This window comes from Ambystoma mexicanum, chromosome 1p (assembly GCF_040938575.1).
Source record: "Ambystoma mexicanum isolate Mex_15411 chromosome 1p, UKY_AmexF1_1, whole genome shotgun sequence".
NCBI classification, from domain to species: Eukaryota; Metazoa; Chordata; class Amphibia; order Caudata; family Ambystomatidae; genus Ambystoma; species Ambystoma mexicanum.
This window is the reverse complement of record NC_090921.1, coordinates 981145835-981168222: the sequence shown is the minus strand read 5'-3', so window position 1 is coordinate 981168222 and position 22388 is coordinate 981145835. Positions and strand designations below refer to the sequence as shown.

Sequence of the window (22388 nt, the reverse complement as noted above, 5' to 3'; positions counted from 1 at the left end):
GGAGCAAGAAAGATAGAACAGTCAGAAGTTTGTATGTGAAGGGATCTATTTTCTTTTCCCTGCACCAGCTGTGAAACTTGTTTCAACGGCAGGGGTATAGGGATTTAGTTGCTGGCCTTCTAGCCAAAAGCAACACCTCCATCACGTCTTCCACAAGGTCTTCCATAAGGTCCCAATCCTTGCATCTCACCCTCTCAAACCCCAGGAGTGAAAGCTGAGAGTTCTGATTTCTGTGTGAAGAATGCAACCTCCCTCTTGAGCGAGTAGGTCCTCTCTCTGGGAAAGACAAATTTGGAGGGCAGATGGCCATTTGCAGAATGTCTGGGTACCATACTCTCCTGGCCCAATGCAGAGCAATGAGGAACATGATTTTCACCAACTTCCTCAACCTCCTGATCATTGAGGAATGACGGGGACTGGAGGAAACGCGTATAGCAGTGAGAACTCCCAGTCCATCTCGAACGCGGTCCCCTAGAGCTCCTCTTTGGGGAAATTCACTGGAGCAGAGCAGCTCGCACTTCTGGTTGACACTGGTCGCAAATAGATCCACTTGAGGGGTTTCCCAAAGGGCGAAGATCTCCAGAAGGACATTGTGAGCTAGTTCCCACTCGTGGTAGATCGTGCTCCGCCTGCTCAGAGCATCCACCGCTGTGTTTTCTTCTCCGGCTAGGTCAGTGGTCTTCAAACTTTTTATGCCAAGGCCCCCCTGAGAAAACAATAAATTGTTCGGGGCCCCGCCCATCTATGTTGGTGTTAACTTTTTTTATAGAGATAGCTGCGAAATGTGTGATGTCCATACACGAGCATACTGGATTGTTTGTATACGAGACTCTGATGAGCATGCCAATCAAAGAAGTTGCCTCACATTGTAAATCCACTAGGCCCCAGAATTATTTGGCCTGGGCCCCCCTGAGCAAAATTTGGGCAGACCAGGGCCCCCCAAAAAATGCCAAATGGACAGAATGCATTGCGCACAGTCACTGCACCCTACTCCCAGTATAGTCCCTGGGCTCCCCCACCGGCTCCCATCACAGTGGCTGGGCTCCCTCATCCCACTCCTACCCAGTCCCTGGGCTCTCCCCACACCACCACACACCCTGGACTCTCCCCACCCTGCTCCCACCACTATCCCATGGTTCCTGCCCATCCGGCTCCCACCACAGTCCTCGGGCTCACCAGTCCCGTTCCCAACATAGTCTGAGAGCCAGTGGCGGCTGGTGAATTTTTTAAGTGGAGGGGCATAACTATTTCCCCCAAAAATGCCATAGTGACCGAGTGCAGTGAGGGACTCCGAACCAATCAAGTAGTCCCCCCCCCCATGAATTTCTTTATAAAATAATGTGTTAAAATGTTGCATTGTACAGCATTGTTTAAATAAAAATGGGTAAATATCCAAACAGTTTGCAATTGCCGCTGGGGGGGCTCAGGGGGCAAAAATATACCTTCTGTGTCCCCTGGGCCCCACTAGGCCTAACACAATCAACATGGTTATGTGTGTATGCAAGGCGCTGGGGTGCCAAGGGGGAAAGCATGGTATTTTTGACTGGACATCTATGATAGAAATCCAGTAAAAAAATCCCATCCCTGTCCCTTGGGCTCCACAGCACCTCAGAAGGAGAGCTGATTTTGGCAGGTGGGTAGAGGGATTGTGCAACAGAGGCATTTAGGCATTTTTTAAATGCATTTGTTGTACAACCCTCCTTCCCCCCTCTATCCATAACTTGCCAAAATCAGCTCAACGGACCAAAACAAACTAACACACACACACACATTCATACAGCAATCACGCTATCATTCACACGAGCATCCATCACCATACACTCACACATTTTTTTTATTTTTATTCTTTTGGTCAAGAAATTAATCTGACCTTTCAACATATATGTACAAAAATTAAAAAACATCCTCATAAAATTATTACAACATACACAATTACATTTTCATTCAATTACATTTGGCCTAATTAAAAATTATATCAACCAAAATTAACCATCTTGTTACCAAACTCGGATTCCTCATTATTGACACTCCCTTTGATCTTCAATCGATTTAAATAATTCACAACTGCATATCTCATACGCTTAGAATTCCCGGTATACATTATTAACCATAATTCATCAGGAAATAACAAATGATCAGCATCAAACAGTTGCTTAAAATGAAAAATCTGTAGCGATAACAAGGCTTTACACTCAACCATTAGATGTTTCATGGTTTCAACCATTTGTTTACAGAATCGACATTCATTGTCGTCTTCGGAAATCTTTCCCCATTTATACATTATTTCTTTTGTAGGCCATATATTCAATCTGAATCTCAAAATCAGAACGATGGATCGGATTGGGTGATTGGTGTAAATATTTTTCAGCTTGACCATATGCTTTAAGTGCAAACGGATTCCGAAAGAATTTTTGGATTTTCATACATGCAGTTCTTGTCTTGATCCAATCCGATCTCCATAGCTTGATTTTTGCTTTATTTGGATTTTCTATTAATAGCACTTGTGTTATATTTGTACCTGTCAAGATTTTCTTAGGTACGCCAGCTAATAGCAAATGATTCTTTAGATGTTAGTAGATAATTCGACAAAATCAAGAGAAAACCATTATTATTTTCTTTCATTATACATTTCCTGTACATTTGACAAACTTTCCATTTGTAAATTGCAAAAACTGAAATACGTCCCAGCTCATCCCTGATAACAGGCATGGATTCAGACATGGGTAACAACAGTGAGCGCTTCCAGTAAAATTTCTCATATTTCGACCAATAGGTATAAGTTTGACACCTTTTCGTTTCGGAGCCATAGAGTATATGGTAGGGATATACTTTTGCTTGTAGTATACAATCAAGGGATCTATGGAGAATTTACAATATTTAGCGCGAATGAGTCTCATTTGAGACAATGCCGTATTCCGTTTTAATTGTAGATAATCTTCATACGGCTTGTCAGAAATGTGATCATTCACATAGATACCAAGATAAATGTAAGTATGCACTACCTGTAATTCGATGTTTTGTAGGCTCCACTGATAACATTTTTGTCTTTTTTTTGCTCCAAATTGCATGACTTGTGTCTTTTTGAGATTAATGCTAATGCAATTTTTACTAGCATAAACATCCAAAGCATTCAACATGTTACGCAATCCAACTGGTGTTTTCGATAGGAGTACCATATCGTCAGCGTAAAGAAGCCAATTAATAGCTGAGCCATTTAACTTCACTGGATCTGTAATCACGCTACGAAAACCAAGCCCAATATCCAAAATAAAGAAATTAAAAAGAGCAGAGATCAGCAAGCATGCTTGTTTTAAGCCCCGAGTGGTCCTTATGGGTTCCGACAATCCATCACTGCTCAGCCGTATTTGAATGGAGGTATTGGAGTGGAATTCCATGATCCATTTTAAAATGGCCCAGGCACATGCCAAATCCAGTAATGTATTGAATAATAGTTCTCTTGGGACAAAGTCGAAAGCGGACCTGAAATCAACAAACACAGTGTTTATCGGTTGTTTGTTCCGTTTCCCCTGCACGATGATGGCATTCAGGGTTGTTAAATTAATGGCGGTACCCAGCCCTGGAATGAAACCCATTTGAAATGGGTCCCTATAATTCAATTTGTTTGGCCATTTGTTGAATTCACTCAGAATCATTCGGGCAAAGATTTTCTGCGGGCAATCCAAGAGAGCAATCGGTCTGTAAGATATTGGATTTGTACGATCTCCTTTCTTGAATATAGGGAGAATCACAGATGTTTTCCAAGAGGGGGGTATATTTCCGGTTCTCATGATCTCAGAGAAAATAAGATGTAAAATATCTGCCCATATAACCTTGTTCTGCTTTATCAATGAATTATGAAGCCCATCCGGGCCAGATGATCGGAAGGTGCTCAACTTGGATATATAATATAAAATATCCTCTAGGTCAAACTTTACCGTATGATCCACATCAATTTCATCCCACTCTAAGCAAGTCTCCGGAAATGGAGCGCGATAGATGTTATCAAAGTAGGATTTCCAATCGCGTTCCGGAATGGGATTGATCTGGACTGTTGTCTGATGCTTATGACAAGCAGTATTCAAAAGCGCCCAGATTCCCCCAGACGATTTCACAATGATCTGTTTTAACATGGCTTTGCCATCACGCTGATATTGGAGGGCACGAGGGCCCAAATGCCATCTTTTATACATTTTATTTAGCCGTTTTATCGGCTCGAGGTTGGATGCTAAGGATTCTTTGGGGTCCCTTAACAACATCTTTATGTGTTTTCTTAAATCCCTCCTTTTTATGTTTTACCTCTATATCAAAGTTGTGACTATGGTTAGAGTGGCCCCCATGAGCATTTGGACCTTTAGATGAAAAAAATTGCATAGCATGGATATAACAAGGGCTGTCAGAAACATTGAAATCACCATATGCATCGCTCAGATTTTGCTTGTAACAAAGTAATTTGGATCTGGACCATTTTAAACGGTTGCCCGCATTGCTAACTAGTAAACTCGTTGTGTTATGATTAATGATCCTAGATTCTACTAAGGGCCAATTACAAGTCAAACTTAGTTGACTGTGATCGCTCATTATTGTAGCTTTTATATTGAAGGATAGAATTTTAGAGACAAACTGATTGACATAAGTCTAATCCAGAGTAGAGTGACAGCCCTCGTTGTGCCATGTGGCCCTGGGGGGGGGGGGGGGGGACATCTCCCTGAACTGAACCATTCAGCATCACAACATTTCTATTAGCCATTAATATTAGCCAACGGTGTTCATCAGTTGTTCGAGATGACTTAGATTCAGACAATAAGTGCATATTCAAATCACCCATGATGAAAGAATCCATGATGGAATTATCCAATGAAAGCTGATCCAAATTGCTATTGAATTGATCAAAAAATTCCTCCGAGGTGAGATGTTTCCTGCCCCAGTAGATATTTACTATGGCACAGTAAGTTACTCATCATATTTTTATGATTTGAAAGCAAGTTGACGGTGATCTGTGCCATATAACAGCAAAGTTTTTATCCTTGCGAAAAGCCATCATTAGGCCTACCATCGGCCTGCCCATTAAAGATGCAATGGCAGGTACCAGATATATATTGTAAAGATCCCAGACTGGGGCTGTTCGAAGCCAAGTCTCCTGGAGGACTATAATGTCATATTGTAAAAGATCTTTACTTTTGCTGTTAATGAGATGTTTAAATCCCCTAGTATTCCAGGAGACAAGGCTAACAATCAACTATCTGGGATTGTTATGATCTTCCACCATGGCTTCGATTCACCCATGCATCGTTAGAACTTGGTTCAGAGTTCATTTGAGCGACGCCTTTGTCCCCATAAATTCTAGTTTGGGGTAGAGTTGAATTAACCATTGTTTGTTCCTGCATATACACATCTTGACTCAAGATAAAGCCTAGGTTATAAAAGGCTGTCCGAGCTAACCATAAAGTGTTAAGTATCACACCCGATCGGATGTACAGTGGTGCCTCGGTAAGGTCGGAGGGGATTTACAAATTCAACTAGATCAATGTCTGCTGAGGTAAGATCTTCTAAAGCCGTTATTTTCGCGCAAATGTTGAGTACACTAGCACGGTTCAGATCTTATTTAGTGAAGGGATGGCCTCGACATTTGATTAGTAAACAATGGTGCTTTTTAAATTGAGCTTGGCCTTTAGAGGTGGGAGGAAATGATCTAGGCTCGACATTAGGCACTGAATTTAGCCTACCATCTGGTGATTGTGGGGGTGCCGTATTAGAGCTCATGCTCACCTGTGATTCATGGTCCCGGCTCAACAACCCCGGGCCTTTCAGAAGCGGTTTAACATTCGGGTGAGAAATTTGCAACAACTGACTAGCATCATTCGTCGACCCTTGCTTCGATAAAAACATGAACTGTTTGATGTTTTCATTTTCCTTATTATAGTTTGCAAAAGAGGCTTGTATCTCATTTCGTAGCTCTTGCAATGTACAATCTGTGTTTGTAGCTAACCCTTCATGTGTATGATGATTGACAGAATGCGAATTACCTTCTGGCATTAGGGTGATATCCGAGATAGCTGTTGTCGCTTGAATACCTGTAAACACTTTTAATTGTGACTTCTTCGCTATTTCTGCTGATAGTGTAGAAGGTATTGGTTTTTGGGTTGAGAGTTGAAATTGGAGCTTTCAAAAAAGATGAAGAGGCTGAAACAGCCAGTAAGTCATCCAACAGTTTGTATGCTAGTGACTCCTTCCTTTGCAACTGAATATCCTGTTTCAAGTGCAAACGTCTTTTTTTTTAGCTGGCCGCTACAAAAGAGTGACCAATTAGAAACACTAGAGGGTGATTTGTCAAACATTACTGGTGATTTATACAGCTCTTGTTTGTCCTTATCCTCATGTTTGTCCTGCAGGACTGAATTAGTCTCACTAATGGGCAAGCTATGTCTAGCAGATCCATCATTAAGCTGTATCCAATCACCTGTATTAGAGCAGATATATTGCACATCAGGTATAGCAGGTTCATGAGAACTTGATATATTCATGAAGTCAATCTCCTTTGCATCAATTTCACCAGCTAGTGTCAATTTCTCATTCATTTCTTAACAAAAGCTGTGCCTGCACTGAGCACAAAGAGGGATTTTTTTTAGCGGTGATCCAGTTGAAACCACTGCTGATTTAACACCGACTTCAGGAATTTGGGTAACACAGATTTCACCCGATTTGCATGCCAAAGCGAGGGAGGCATCAGCTCATTCTTTACTAGGCATATTCACGGTATTCTCATTCAACTCGCGTAAATTCCCCTTGTCTGAAGCTTCCTGAGGAGGTATAGCAAGAGACAAGGAGCACAATGATTTTAATTTTGGAACAATGGTTGTCTCCGTAAAGACTACATTTTGTTTCCGCACACCATCTGTTTGACAAAAAGTACGAATATCAAAATTCAGCGAAATTGATCTTTATTTTAATCTTGATTCTCTTTTAGTCTCTTTGCAAAAAAGATCTTTTGAGATTCCAAAGGCGAGCTCAGACACCTACTGCCCGTTAAATACTCAACTGCAAGACAAAAGAAGTAAAATAGATCCCCAAAAAGCATCGCAGCCACCCCACCCGCTGCCGCGCGACGAAGCAGTACTTAGACGGTACTTGCACGTGTGCGCGTGTGTTGTGCGCAGCCGTGCCCGTCTTAAAGGAGTGGAGCCGTGAGACCGTGAGGCGGTCGGCTGGTTCAGCCACTCGGAGCTGAAGCCCCAACAGGAAAAAACACAAAAATCCACGAAAAGTCCCGCAGCAAAATAGCACCAAGCAGCAGTTCGGGAGCAGCACCACACATCGAAGCGGTACTTAGATGGTACTTGCACGTGTGCGCCTCTCACATAACAAGCATTCACTCATCCATACACGTTTCAATAAAATAAATGAACATAAACATACCTTCTGCATTGGTCTGCATGTGGGTGCTGAAATGCCCTGTTCCAGGCTGCTCTGTCCGTATGTGTGTTATGCTTGATCTAAAATGGCACTGGTGCGCAATGCATTCTGGGAGCGCTCGGAGCCATGATGGATATTTACTTCATACCGCGGTGAAAAGCTGCACACATTTTTCTGAGTGTTAGATTCACGGTGTCGAGAAAAGCATGCTTTCCAAACCTGGTATGCGGTCAAGGACATTTCTGCTGAGAAAGCTCACTTTCTTATGGTTTGCTACTGTTCTCCGTAGAGCGTGGTTTTAGAGAAGGGAGGCACTGCGCTTCTTGGGGGGGAGCTCTCGATTGACCCAGCTGGCAACCGACGGCTGTTCCTCAACTGCGCAAGTGCAAACTCCAGAAGGTTTGAGAATTGACTCCCCTTTGTGGAGTGTGTATATATGCGGAAGCCCGGAGGTGGTCAGGTGAGACTTCAGCCGGAGAAGGACGCTTACGTCCAGCCTTCCTGTGAGCTGTGGTGCTCTCGGCCTGGCTGTTCCCGGGGTCTTCCAGCCGCTTCTGGACCAGATGAGGAATCCTGTTACGCTCACGGTGATGTATTACCTTTTGACTTCTTTACTCCTCCTGTGATCTATGTCCATATTATTTTTGTGAGTTATTTCTATGTACTTCTACGATTTTAATAAATAGCTGTATAAGAGCTGATTATCTTCTAAGAGTGCATAGCTGTGAGTTATTGTGTCTGTCTACGTTCAAAGTATTTGCTCTATAATTGCATTGATGATTTATGGTTGTTCCGTGCACTGTTGGGGGAGAGCAATACAATGTGCGAGGAGGCGCAGGAGCTCCCCATTGCACCTACAGACATGCAGTGCCCCAGCCAGCCTTTCCAGTGAGCTATGCAATGCTGGTGAAGCAAAACGCCCCAGCCTTGCATGGCTCAGTCAGCATGTGCGGCTGGGGAATGAACTGTCAAAAGGGAAATAGGGTTTCCCTTTGACAGTTCAGCCAGCCCAGCCAGCCCAGGAGCACTCCCTCAGCTGGAAAAAGCAGCTGAGGGAGTGCTCATTGTTTCACTGGGCTGGCTTCTTAGCTCCTCCATAATGGGTGAGGGGACCACTGGGTTGGTGCCCCCTCACCATTATGGATGAGCCGCCAGGCTCGGACTGGCCTATAGGGCAATGCCTGTACCAAAAATACAAAATGCTAGTTCGGGCCGGTCAAAATTGGCCCCCTTTTGACCAATGTGGGCCAGTTTGACGAGTTACTTCACTAAGCAGTTAGTCATTTTAACCATTGTTGCTGAATAAATATCACAACGTACTTACATTTTAACACAAAGCACCCCTTGGGTACTATTCAAACAGTCTGTGAATGAATATCCATTTACAACTGTGGGCCACATTTTCATTGGTGCCTGAAAGTGTCATGCTTCAGCCCGATCATGTGAGCCCATTACTTCCAATCTAAAAAAAAAAATAAAAAAAAAGGAGGCTGAAACAAGAATACTGAGAAACAAGCAAATGAGGTGGCCGAGCTTAGATGGCTGGCTTTGTCCTTGAGAGAATCAATAGCTAAGATACAAGGTCTGAAAGAGACCCCTTAGAGCACTGCTAAGAATTTTTTTTAATCGTGGAATTCCAGGGGGTCACTCGCCCTAATGTACTCTCATAATACGAGTGCAGAGTTTCTGGGATATTCATTTTTATGTATTCAAGAAACGTGGGCTGTGACCGCAATTTCACTGGATGGCTTCACGGTTTTTCAGGAACCTGCCACTAAAAAACCAAAGGGGAGACCAGCAGGGGGCCTGCTTATTGCAATCAAGAACAACATTAACTTCACAACCATAAAGAACTTCCATATAAATAAAGGATGTATAGCTGTCCTCATAAAAGTGGGTTGGAAGAATGCGCTGATTTACTTGTTAATTATAAACTTATACTGGCGACCGGAGTGTGATCTAAAGACCAATATTGAGTCCATCGACTTAATGATTCAGGAATGCCAGGATATGAATAATGAACTTATCATGTGCGGGGACTTTAATTCAGACATTTGTGTGAAAGAAGATTGGGATGAAGGTAGGGCTGGTTGGTTGATGAGTGAAAGGGGGGACTCACGGAATTACCATCAGGGGGTTCAATGGGCGCAACTGACTGGAGGTTGGGGAATGCAATGTGTAAATATTCTGATGGAGGATTCAATGGACAAATCCACATGGTCGAATGGAAAGTGGTTATCTACCATCGACTATATTTTCGTGTGTCCAAAGACCTTTAACCTTATCCAGGAGTTTAGATTGATTGATGCACAGGAGAGCGATCATAAAATGCTACATATGATAATATCGATAGATATGGACAGTGGTGAGGAACTAAATTATGATTTGATGGTATCAGTTAATGCACAATAGAATCTCGTGGCACAAAACGAATATCGAGAAAGTTAATATGCTCTTCCAGGCAGATTTTCAAAATAATGTGTATGCCCAAAAAAAAAGATGTATGCCCATAACTCTTTTGTGAGTTATATTGAGTCTGTAGTCACAGGAAAAGCGTGAATAAAGAAAAATATAAAAAGTAAAGAGCCACATAAGCACGCTTTCTCAGACGAAACGAAAACCCTCAAGAAGGAGAGAAACCGCGAAATACGAGGTTTTCAAAATCGTCATAAATACTACAGAGGTGGAGTTGAGTGATATCAATTTGACAAAAAACAAATGGAAGAGAAAAGTAAGGTGTCTAAGCGCAAAGCTCTATCAGGGAGATGCAAAGGACATGCTTACATCCTTGCGTGACGTAAATACATAAAGATTTTGGGCTCTGGTTAACAAGGGAGGGCTAGAGCAGACTAAAGCCCAAACAGTGGGCATCCATTCTGAGAAATGGGTAGGCCACTTCAGTAGATTATATGGCCCCTCTATTGTGGCATGGAGACCCCCGCCAAACATTGTAAATGCTGCATGGAATATCTCTTTCGGTGTAAAGGATATTGAAGGCATTATTGTTAAAAGCTCCTCATCCAGGGCCCCAGGGCCGAATCTGCTCTATAACAGGGTTATGAAGGGTAATGTAAACCTATGGGCCAAAATGTTATTCCTTTTATTCAAAGATATCCTTAACACGAAAATGATTCCTACAAGTTGGAGAATGTCATACATAGTACCAATTTATAAGAAAGGGGACAGGGCTGTACCGACCAGTTATAGACCAATAGCCCTTTTGGACGTTGACATAATATTTGCAAGTCTTGTTCTAGAGCACATTCGGACCTGGATGGATAAATTTAACATCCCGTCACCAAACCAGTTTGGGTTCAGAAAAAATGTGGGCACAGATGCAGGAAGCTTATTAATCAACATTCTGCAAAACTCGGCGTGGACTATAGGAAATCCTCCAATCTACGTTGCGTCGATTGACTTAACGTCTGCTTTTGATCTAGTGGATAGATCAATTTTGTGGGCTAAACTAGTCAATTTAGGAATGCCATCACCGCTGCTGTCGATTCTACACAATATGCATGAAGATTCTAGACTAAAAGTGCGACTCAGTGTGGAGGTGACCCTATCACAAGAAATTAGGGTAAAAAATATTCTACGGCAAGGCTGTATATATGCACCGACCATACTTAACTCATATTTCTCCGATATGGGAAGGAGCTTAAAAAACCTCGTAGTTAACTCGCCTAAAATTGAGGGTACAAAGGTAATGTGGACTGCATACGCAGATGACGAGACCCTACACGATCATACCCCCATAGGTCTCCAACGTCTCTTAACTGCTTTTAAAGAATACACTGTCACAAATGCTCTAAAAATAAATTATACTAAAACTGTGATCATATGTTTGTCACACAAGGAAAAACCAAACATTTTCCTGGTTCCTAAATCATGAGAAATTGCCAACAAGTGTGGCCATAAGATATCTATGATACCCTGTGTTTGGGAATAAGAAAAAAGCCAATTTTCGGGACCTACTGGAGGTGAAGGTCGGAACAATGATAGCTCAAGTATGCAAAATAGACTCAAAATATGGTAAATTCTCGCTAGCACCATCTATACGTTTGCACAAAAACAGAATTGTGGCTCAAATATGTTATGGCTTAGAACTAGCTCCATTATGGTGCAGGGGTAAGGTGGCAATATATGAATCCAAATTGGTAAAATCGATGGTGAGATGTCTGCCCAAATGTGTGCCTCTGGCGGCTATTCGATATGAGCTCGGTCTGCAATCATTGAGAAGTGCTCTAGAATGGCGCAGAATGGCCCTATATAGGAAACTGTTAGTCAGTAATTAATCCACACTGTATGACATCATGGGAAAGGGCATCAGGAGCGGTGCTACAACATCGAAGTACCTTAGGGACATGATGGAGGAAGCAAATGATGTTTTGGACTATTTGGGGGTTCCTATAGACATGTTAATTATGAACCCTATGAAAGTGAAAAAATTGTTGCTTCACGCTGATTGGAATCTCACTGTATATGAGGTTAAGAAGACCCATCTATATAATCATATTGTAACTGACTGTAAAAAGATGGGGGAGCCGGGACCTTATTTAATCAAATTCCCAGATAGGGAATGGAGGCAGGAATTTATGAGATTCCGATTTAACATGCTGGGCACAGGAGAAATATTAGACATCAGAAATGGTCAGATTAAGGGGTACTCTTTCTGCAGATACTGTAAGCAAAAGGAGAATTGTGAGACGGTGCACATGTTGACCGAATGCAATGGACTAAGGAAAGAACGCATTAGCCACTTTAGCCAATACGTACCGAATACTGAGTGTGTTGATTTGGACCTTTTGTGGTTGGACATGTTGCATGGCAAACAAGTTAAATTACAGATCGCAGTAGTAAGATTCCTGAAGACTTATTGCTGTCTATGAAACTGTGCCAAAGGAACCGTCTATTGTATTATACCATGTATCAGCATTATGTGTTAATTTTAAAAGCTGTAAGTATTTAGTGGTGTCATGAAGAATTGAAACTGAATGTGGGAAATGTAATTGTTTTAATGTTTATCACTGTAAGTGTGTGAATTTTAGTATTGTGAAGTCTAAGAAAGGAACCGCGTACTGCATTATAAAACGTACTGTCATTATGTGTTACTTTTAGAAACTGAGTGTTTTAGTGGTTTTTACGAAGAATTGAAATTGAATGTGGGAAATGTAATTGTTTTAATATTTATCATGTAAGTGTGTGAATACTGTATTGTGAAGTCTAAGAGATAGTCACTTTGTTTTAATGTGTTTTTATTATGTCTTAAAAGTATATAAATCTTTTGTAAAAGTTACTACGTAACTATAAAAAAAAATTTTAAAAAAATTTACATTTTATGCTGGGCTCTCACGCCCCCCCAGGGATGCGGCCGCGGCCCAGGCCCCCCACAGGGCCACACCCCACAGTGTGAATACCGCTGGGCTAGATGAACTGCCAGAAGAACGATTCCATCTCTCAGTGTGCAGAAACAGAGCTGCATTGCCACTCTGCACAGGGAGAGTGGCCCTACGCCCCCTTTCTTGTTGAGGTAGTCCATGGCCACTGAGTTGTCTGTCATTATCAGGACACTTTTCCCCTGTACTGAGGGCAAGAAGGCCATCAGCGCCAGTCTGATTGCCCTCAGCTCCAAAATGTTGATATAGAATCTGGACTCAGAATGAGAACAGTGTCCGCTTACTGAAAGATCTCTCTTGTGCGCTCTCCATCCTGTGAGGGAGGCGTCTGTCGCAACTGTCATCTACGGCCATGGGTGTCAAAAGGGTTCTCCTCATTCTCTCAGTAGGCCCACCACAGGAGATCCTGGGTGACCTTTGTCGGGACCTGGAGAAGGTCTGTCATTCTGCCGGAGGAATTGAGACCACTGACGCGAGAGCCCAATAAAGGGATCACATTCTCAGACGCGCTTCTGGCACCAGAAAAACGCAGGATGCCATGAGGCTGAGCAACTTTAGGAAGTTGAAGGCCTGGAGATGTTGGGTACTTTGAAATGTTTGGTTGGACCTTCTGCAAGAGATGTTGAGCCCTCAACTCGGATGGCAAAGCTTTTCCCCCCACCCCCTCCGAGACTGAATCCAGAACCTCTCCAATAAATTGAAGCTTTTGAGAAGGTGTTAAGTGGGACTTCTTGAATTTCAGGGAGAAGCCCACCTTGTGGAGGAAGTGGCAAGTTTGACTGAGGTGACTCAGACTGTTCCGGAGAAACAGCCCTGATCAACCAGTCATCCAGGTTGGGGTAGATGTGAATCCCCTACCTCCTTAGACTTGCTGCCACCACTGCCATAAACTTGGTGAATACCCTCAGGGCAGAGGTGAGCCTGAATGGAAGAACTCTAAACTCATAACGAGAACCACCAACCGCGAACCTCAGGTATTTTCTGTGCTTCTGATGGATGGGCACATGAAAGTAAGCATCCTGAAGGTCCCATGACACCAACCAATCCTATAGTCGAAGGGCCTGAAGGATCTGAAAAAGTAATCATCTTGAACTCGTCCTTCCTGAGGAACTTGTTCTGGCATCTCAAGTCCAAGATGGGTCTCACTCCCCCGTCCTTCTTGGGGATTACGAAATTGGGAGAGTACCAACCCTGGTTCCTATCTGCTGCAGGTTCTAGCTCTATTGCACCTTTCTCCAACAGGATGAGAATCTCCTGTTGGAGGAGCAGATCTGGAACGAAAGTAGATCGGGGTCTTCGGGGGCAATACAAGTGTTTCTTTATGAACGGGAGACAGTAACCATAGGCTACAGTTTGTAGCACCCATGCATCTGAAGTTATGCTTTGTAAACACAGGAAATGTTGTGCCAGTCTGCCCCCTACCACAGACTTGTGGATGAGAGTCATTTTGCTGCTCCAGTAGCAGCGGAGGGAAATTCAGCTTGTGTTTAACAGAGAGTTCTACCCCTTCTGCCTCTGGCTCCATGAGGTGCCCTTCTGTGACCCCTGTGAGAGAACTGACCTCTTGCTCTTGAGATGGAAGAACAGAAGTGAACAGGACATCCTCCAGACCCTTGTGCCATGGATTGCACAGGTTGTCTTATTGCCACCTCTTAAGATTTAGCTGCTGCTCTTGAAGCTTGCAGCTTCTTCATGCAGTCAGCTTTCTCGCCAAAAAGATGAGCTCCATTGAAGGGCATGCCCAGTAAACATGCTTCGAAATCCGACGTAAACCCTGATCTCCTGAGCCATGCCATGCGTCTTAACACAGTACTAGCAGCCATAGATCTGCTCATGGAATTCACAGTATCCAGACTAGAATGTAAAGATTGCCTCATAGCAACGTTTCCCTCCTGTATTAGGTATAAAAACCATCCCTTTCTTCTCGTGCCGGTATATGGACTGCTGCTAGGGCAGCCACTCTCCAAAGGGTGTGCGTATATTTCGCCAAGGCACTTCATTAGCTGGCTTCAGTGCTATGCTGCCTGCACTAAACTGTCTCTTCCCTAATGCATCAATCTTTCTATCGTCCTTGTCAGTAGGAGTGGAAGGATACGCTGACGACCTAGAAGATGCAGTCGCAGCCTGAACCACTAGGCTTTTTGGCGTTGGATGCCTGTTGAGGAAGGGAGGATTTATTGAAGGTGGTCTTCATTGTTTTTGTCAGCCGTTATTTTACTGGAGGAACTGAATCTGGCTTCAGCCAATTTCCCATCACACTCACTCTTAAAGCGTGTGAAATGGCAGTACTGTTTCATTTACTGGAACACTATCCAGTATATCAGTAAGGTTGTCTTTCTCCATAATTGTAGCTGGTTTTGACCACCCCAGATATTCAGAGACTTTACTGATTACTGAACTACAGGATGAATCTGAATATCCAGCCACTTCTGGGTACCCAAAGTCAGTTTCAGGGGATGTGTCCAAACTGCTGGTTTCCTTTAGTGTCTACAAGATTTTGCATTTTTGACTCTTGAAAAATAAGCTCCTTTTTTGACATTGTGTGTCCCATACCCGTTCCCAAACAAACCTGATCTTCTTCCTCCTTGAAGACTGACCCCATAGACCTGAAGAAATCTGCTCTAGGCAATAGCTTCTAAGACTTACTCGAATCAGCTGAACGCTTTAAAGGTTTTGAAAGCATAGAGTGCCCAGATGGCGTCAAAGGCATTAAGGGTCTCGACAACTTCAACAAGCAGTCGGTGAATGACCCCGACTGCTTCGAATGCTTCAAATTGATTAAATGCCTCGATAGTTCGGGCGAAGTACTCAACGGCTTCGACAGCTTTGGAGAACGCCTCGTGACCAGAGTTGAAAGCCCTGAATTCTTATCCCTCAAGGAGGAAGATTACCGTTTCTTCTTATGTGTCATAGAAGACTCCTTCAACTTGTGTCGAGGAGCCTTGCTTCCAGGCTCTGAGGCGCACGGGAAGGAGACACATGAGACTCCCTATTGGTCTTCTTAGGACTTGGCTTTTTTGACTCCTTGAGAGGGGCACTTGGAGGAGCCTGTCTCTGGAAAATGTCGAGAATTTTCAGGGGGAAATCTTACCATACCGCACGGGCCAAAGATTGTTTTTAGGAAATGACACTATCGGGAGAGGAGGAGGAAGTCAACGAGGATCTAGGACGTCACTTCTTGCTCTTTGTTTGACGACGAGCGTTGTGACCTCGATCTTGAGAGTCTCCAGTGTTTAGGGTGCTTGCTCTCGGGGGACACATACCTCGAGTCGGAGGACGATTTCATTTTAGATAGGTAATTGAGGAGGATTTGGGAGACAGCTTACCCCCTTCAAGCTTCCCCTTACTTTCCCGCAAGGCCTTGACCGTCATTAACTGGCACAAGCCACAGTCCACTTTGTGGCCTAACCCCAGACACCACAGAGACCCAGTTCATGTCTGTAATGGACATGTTTGCCCCACAGACAGCACACCGCTTAAATCCGGTCTTCGATGTCGAGGACATGTTGAGTCGATGTCGCATGGACTTTGTCTGAGGTTAAAATGTAATCAAAATTTTGGTGTGGCGATCGCTCTGAAGCACGCTAGCATGTGAAAAAACAGAACTGAGCTAACTGTCACTGCGCGTGCTTCATATACCAGCGTCAATATTGCGGCAGATAACGCTACAGAGGCCGTTGAGGGCCATGACTCAAGGCCGCACCACACTCGAACCTATGAAAAAACAAATCTGAAGCAGACTTGGATATATCAAAGATGAGGAATACGTGGGAGGACACAATCCATTCAAAATAAAATTACTCTAAAACCTGCTAAACTGTATGTTGGTCCCGTCACACAGCAAGGTTTGAAAAAAGATGCTGCATCTACCCTCCCTTTGACCAAGACATCACTTGAAACATGAAATAGCCAAACTCACCATCTTCCAGAGGTGCCGGAAAGGGTTCAGTCTTGCGCGGTGGTGTCCGAGCTGCAAAGCAAGGCATAGTGAAAAAAGGTTTGGTAGATGAGTTATTTATCCGTCAAGAATCATTCACAGAATACAACAGAGGTACATAATATTTGATATCTTACAGCTACTGCCTCAATCTAAACTAGGTCACTGTTAAGATGGATTTTCAGATTCCACCCTGCGAGCGGATTCTGAGATGCCAACTTATTATGGTGGACAGGAAAGATACTGAAATCTAGCCAAACCCTGCCACGTTAGTGTAGCAGAGTAGGACGGTTTAAGCTCTTGAGGGGTGTGAGTGGTCGAGGGCTACAATGAGACACACAGAGCACTCCTTTCGTTCCAGTTAAACAAAGGAGTACAAAGGTATACCATATTATAACAGGGCTTTAAGATATGCTATGAGCAATGAAAAACTCAGGTAAATATTATCACACAACTATCATAAATATATACATTCACCATTGGGGTTCTGCTAACAGAACATCAACACTACCTTTAGAAACAGTTACGCAATAGTTAGTAGAGTCAAGATCAACACTGTAAATAAACATGATTAGGCAATTGAGAAAAGTAGAACAGCAGTAATTTAGAACCAGTTTAGACAGGTAAGTACATTAGAAAGACCACTTACAGAAAAACTTAACACAAGGTCCCCAAGTCCTTAAGTCGAGCCCTGATAAGAATTGGGGCTTTGTGCCCAAAAAAGTCACAAATTCCACAATATATATACTTTGCAGACTGGTTTACCATTGGACTATGAACCAGACTTGCCAAAGCCAACGGTTGGGAGTAAATGTTCCAGAATATGAATTAAAAGATCAGTAAAGTTCTTACAAGTTTCTCTTCCAGTCCAACAACTCTAGGGGATGCCCAGGGGGGATTACTGAATGCACTTGGCCCACTTAATTCTGTGCTGTGTCCGGTGGAGGGAGGCACAGAGGCTGTGGGTGCAGAGGTCACTATCGACATTGGGACTGGTTCTGGCTAATCTGCGGTTCAAGGCTTGAGTAATACGGTTCTGAAGACTGGACACTCTTGGCACAATAGGATGCAGACCTCCACAGGATAGGCAACCTCAGGCGACCTCTAGGAAACAAAGACAGCTTGCAGCAGGAGTTACCATGAACAGGCAGTGAAAGGGGATCTTCGTGGTGCGAACAAAGGAGCAAGCTCTGCGTGGCTTTTCTTTGATCAGGAAGTCTGAAACTACAGGTGCAGGTGTCTTGTTACACGAGCCAAGGATCCAAAAGGTTTTCAGAATACACTCAGAACAGTGACTGCTGCAGCGAGGTAGCTCGGGAGAAAGCTGATCAGTCCACCTGTTGGTCCACGGAGACCTCCAAAGGCTCAGCAGGCACCGATCATCGAGCAGGGGTGAGAACAAGTTGTTCCTACCAGTCCTCGGGTAGAAGCATAATCTAAGGCCTTCTGGAGACCAGGAAAGATCAGCAGGGCTTCACCAGGGCTTGGCTGGAGGCAATGCTGGTCAGCTGCAACAGTAATCCTTGAATCTTCAGTGGGCTGCACGTCTTCGTAAGGGTCTTCGCTCCAATGATCATCTGTCAAAATGGCTGCAGAAGTTCTCCTTTTATCCAGGATTTTTACTGAAGTCGTCACCAGGTTCACCAATGGTAAGGATCTGCCCCTTTCCAACTGGCACGAGATGCCCTATCATGGACAGCCTCTGGCCAACAAATATGCCCAGCAACAAATACTCTCTGGCTTGATTGTGGACTGGGTCCAGGCAGACCTAGCCCTCACATCGTGCCACACACACAGTCTTGCCAGTTTGCCTGGAAAAGCAGGAGCTTTGCCCAGGAAAGGGCTTTCCAGATATGGCAATTACAGACCCCGAGAGCGCTGGAAAAACGCCAAAGTACAAAATGGCCAAAGGACAGGTAAATTCGTCTAGGGCCTCTTAACTCTGACTCGTCCTGCACACAATTTGAAGCTTTGGAATGCTTACTAAAGTATCTGATCGAAAGATTCGACATAATAAATGCAACGACTACTGCGCATTCTCACATGCTTACCCAAATCCTCAAGACAATCAAGATGCCAAGACCGAAGACCAACATAGCATGTGACAAGGACATTTCAATTGAAGTAATACACACACCTTTTCTTGCTTCTGCAGTGAATGGAACTAGTGATTTGACTTTCGGTACCACCAAGAATGGCCTGCTGAATTGTCTTTGGAGGGGCTATCGCAGACCCTTTTATTATTTCCAACTCTAGTACTATCACTAGGGGCAGCCAAAAGAAAGAAAACACACCAAGAGGCTTAACAAATTCTCTGAGGTGAACAAAACAGCCAAGGGTCTAGCCAAGAATTGTGATAAACAATGCCCAGAGTATGGCCCCGCTCCCAACCCCATTACAGACTTTGATGAATGTTGAAAACGACAAGTCCTTGGACAATTCCACTTAGGGAACTAAAATGAGAAGAACAAGATCAAAAAAGAAAAGCAAGTCTGGTACTACAAATAGTCTTCTGAAGAAAGTGACCAGCAAGACACACCACAAATGTCCAAAAGATATTTGATCTCTTTTCGAGGCTGTATAAGGTAATGGTACTAAAATGCTCTACAAACCTTGAAAACCTAATACAACTAAAAGTTATGTTATGAATGACTCCTGTCATATTGGAAGCTATTCATCAATTGTTCGATTCGGATGTATTTGCTCTTCCATTGACTAGAATTCCGTCCAATCATTTGATGACTGGGTTGAAGGGGATTTCCATTTCAATTAACCAAATTATTAAGTGTGCCCCTGCACCCAGAAAACGTAATAATGAAGGTGATACAAAATACTACACTCGACCCTTAGAGCTTGTCCCTTGGTAGTGTTGCTGCTGATGACCCTAAAATGTGCCATAATACATCCGAAATTCTGGTTAAGGAGGGGAGTCGTTTTCATACAATTCCCAAAAGGATCATTAGAATTCAGAGCTCGCTCCATTGACACAATGCATATAACAAGGGGGGGTCCTGGGAGACTCTCTGCCAGACATGAGTCATGGTTACAAGAGCCTTACCCAGAGTCTTTAGACCCCCCTTGTGAATTTCCATTGACACAATGCCTATGTGTTAAACCGTTATTCCCTTTCGGAATTATGACATCATATTCCGAGTTTTGGCTTATCACCTTGAGATATAGCAATGGGAGAGATACCCGATAACTGAACTTGTTACGATCTTAGTTCATTTTTACCAGTACTCAACCTGTTGACTTTGCACAAAAACGGAGGTAGACTATTATAGGTTGGGGTATGAATGTTTTATTAGGAATATCTCTGCGCAAGAGGGGACTGGGAAACCACTTTTACAAAGTTGATCTGGCTACTCGAAATTGGCAGTTGGGGGGTGGGAGGCACTACTAGAGATTTGCGATATGTATTCAATGGAAATTTGTGCTAGTAACGCAAATATGTAGCTAGTTAGTCTAGAGAAGTAAAAAGAAAACTTCAGGTGCAGATGGGCAGATCTCGAGGCCACTCGGCAACCAAGATACAAGGAACAGAAAAACACACTCTGGATGTTGCCGACCAGAAACCCAGTGTTGCACTCCTAACGGGAAAAAATCCCATGTAAAGTTTTACACCTCAAAGGGGTAGACCCTAGAACCATGACCAGTCAGTCATCCCTAGAGGTTGAAGCAATAATATTGTGGTTTAGTAGCGAGCACTCAACAAAGGCTCATGAGTAATTTATAACTCTGTAACCATTACAATGTAACCATATATTAATATTTCTGTCTGCCTGCTGAAGTATAGAGAGGAAAAAACAACCACACTAACTCTGGACAGGTTGAACATGTAAAAACACAAGTATTAATATAACAAAGTAATTTGAGATCACATCGTTAGTAGAACAGTGTGTTGTATAACACGTAGAAAATATCATAAAACAATAATTCAATACAACAGTGGTACAATTTTTGAGCTGAAAAGCTGGTCAGAAAAACACAAAAAGCATAATTTGCAGAGTTTTATCACAATTACACCATTGAAATAACTTTTAAAGTTTGAACATCAGTAAGCACTCCTAGGTCTTTTATACTGTATTCAAGTACAGACTTTCTTGGTGAGTCCTAAGAGTAATCAAATTACACTAATCAGTGATTGTATTAGGAGGGTAGTTCGAAGAAGGAAAAGCTAGTAAAATCACTAACCTAAATTGTCCAAAGCGTAGGACTCATGAATGTAGACTGGTCAAGCAGCCAGACCGCAGAGGAATGGTGGCGGGATTAAGTCTCCTTTGCAGACATCCACAAGAAAGGAGGGAAACAGGCAGTTGGAGCAGGTGAGGAATCCATTTGGGACATTTGTTAAAAGCCCCCCCACAGTAGTGAGTAAGCCTGGATTACTGTTATAATGCGGTGTACACTTTCTCTTGAACTGATGCACAATGCAAAAAAATCAGGACATTGTTTCGCCATTGGATGACAGTATGCTAGTGTGTGGTACATAAAAACACGCACCGTTTGAAACTACGACACCGTATATAAATCGGATGGCAGTGTGAAGTACCATTCCGAGCCCGGTGTGTATAGCGGGATCTCATAGTTCAAAAATTCTTTACCTGTCATCCGCGAAGCGAAGGACGTGTCGAGCCAGCCGTCACCAAGACGGGTCGCACTCGACTGAACAATGATAACGCTGGTCGTCAGGGATGCCGCGCATGCGTAATCGCGCCGCAGGCACCATATTGAAGTGGGCATAAAGTAGTGCGATCCGCGGTGTTAGAAAAGACACCGCGGAAATGCAGCTAGTGCCGATATAGACCGCTGCAGTAAGGCAGCAGTAAGGGTCATGAGGAGAGTCAGATGTATTTGTGTCATAATCTCAGTGATCGCTACTAGCACATAAAATGGCAATGTGCACAACAGCGGAAGGTACTGAAATATATCAAGAATATATACAATTGTGTTCAATTGAGATAGAATAGGTATATCAATCAGAATATCATAGTTGGAAGGGCAGGAAGGGGGCACCACAGCTCCAAATGAGACTGTGGGGTGCCCCCCCTCCTGAATGGTGGGTGGTGCCTAGTTGGATGAACCAGACCTAGTCTCATTCAAACGAGGCACTAAAATTACAAAAAGAGTGTAGGAGAGATTAATGGGGTCTGTGCAGGAGCACTAGTGAGTTGGAGGGGCAGGAGGGGGGGCACCACCGTTCAAATGAAAACAGTGGGGTGCCCTCCCTCCTGCATGGTAGGTGGTGCCTAGTTAGGTGAACCAGAACCATGTCCAGTTCAAAAGAGGCATTAAAAATGCGAAAAGGGTGTAAAGGAGATTATTGGGAACAGTCAGATTGGGGTCTGTTGAAGAAGTTATTCATCAGTACTACTTTGAGTAGTGTTAAGACAAAATGGAGGCGGTGGAATGGCTTTTGCTCAGGTCAGACAATTGCCAAGGCGACACACTTTTTGTCTTAACACTACTCAAAGCAGTACTGATGAATACCTTCTTTAGATTTCAGGATAATTTCCATCTACAACTCTCAGGGACCAGTATGGGTGCCGCTATGGCATCTGCCTACGTCAATACCTATATGTATTACCTGGAATCGGAAAATGTCCTTACATCTCCAAGATGGACACGCCACCTGACACTCTTTG

At 43.5% G+C, this 22388-nt stretch overlaps 1 protein-coding gene across 2 annotated transcripts in view; it reads right to left on the bottom strand.

Annotated features, from left to right (window-relative positions):
• Window positions 1-22388, bottom strand: part of KATNB1 (katanin regulatory subunit B1) — a 944775-nt gene that overhangs the window by 409470 nt on the left and 512917 nt on the right. For both annotated transcript variants that reach the window (XM_069654285.1, XM_069654294.1), the window contains one exon: window positions 16726-16776. In XM_069654285.1, the coding sequence (XP_069510386.1) occupies window positions 16726-16776 (51 nt within the window). The remainder of the gene's footprint in view (window positions 1-16725; window positions 16777-22388) is intronic.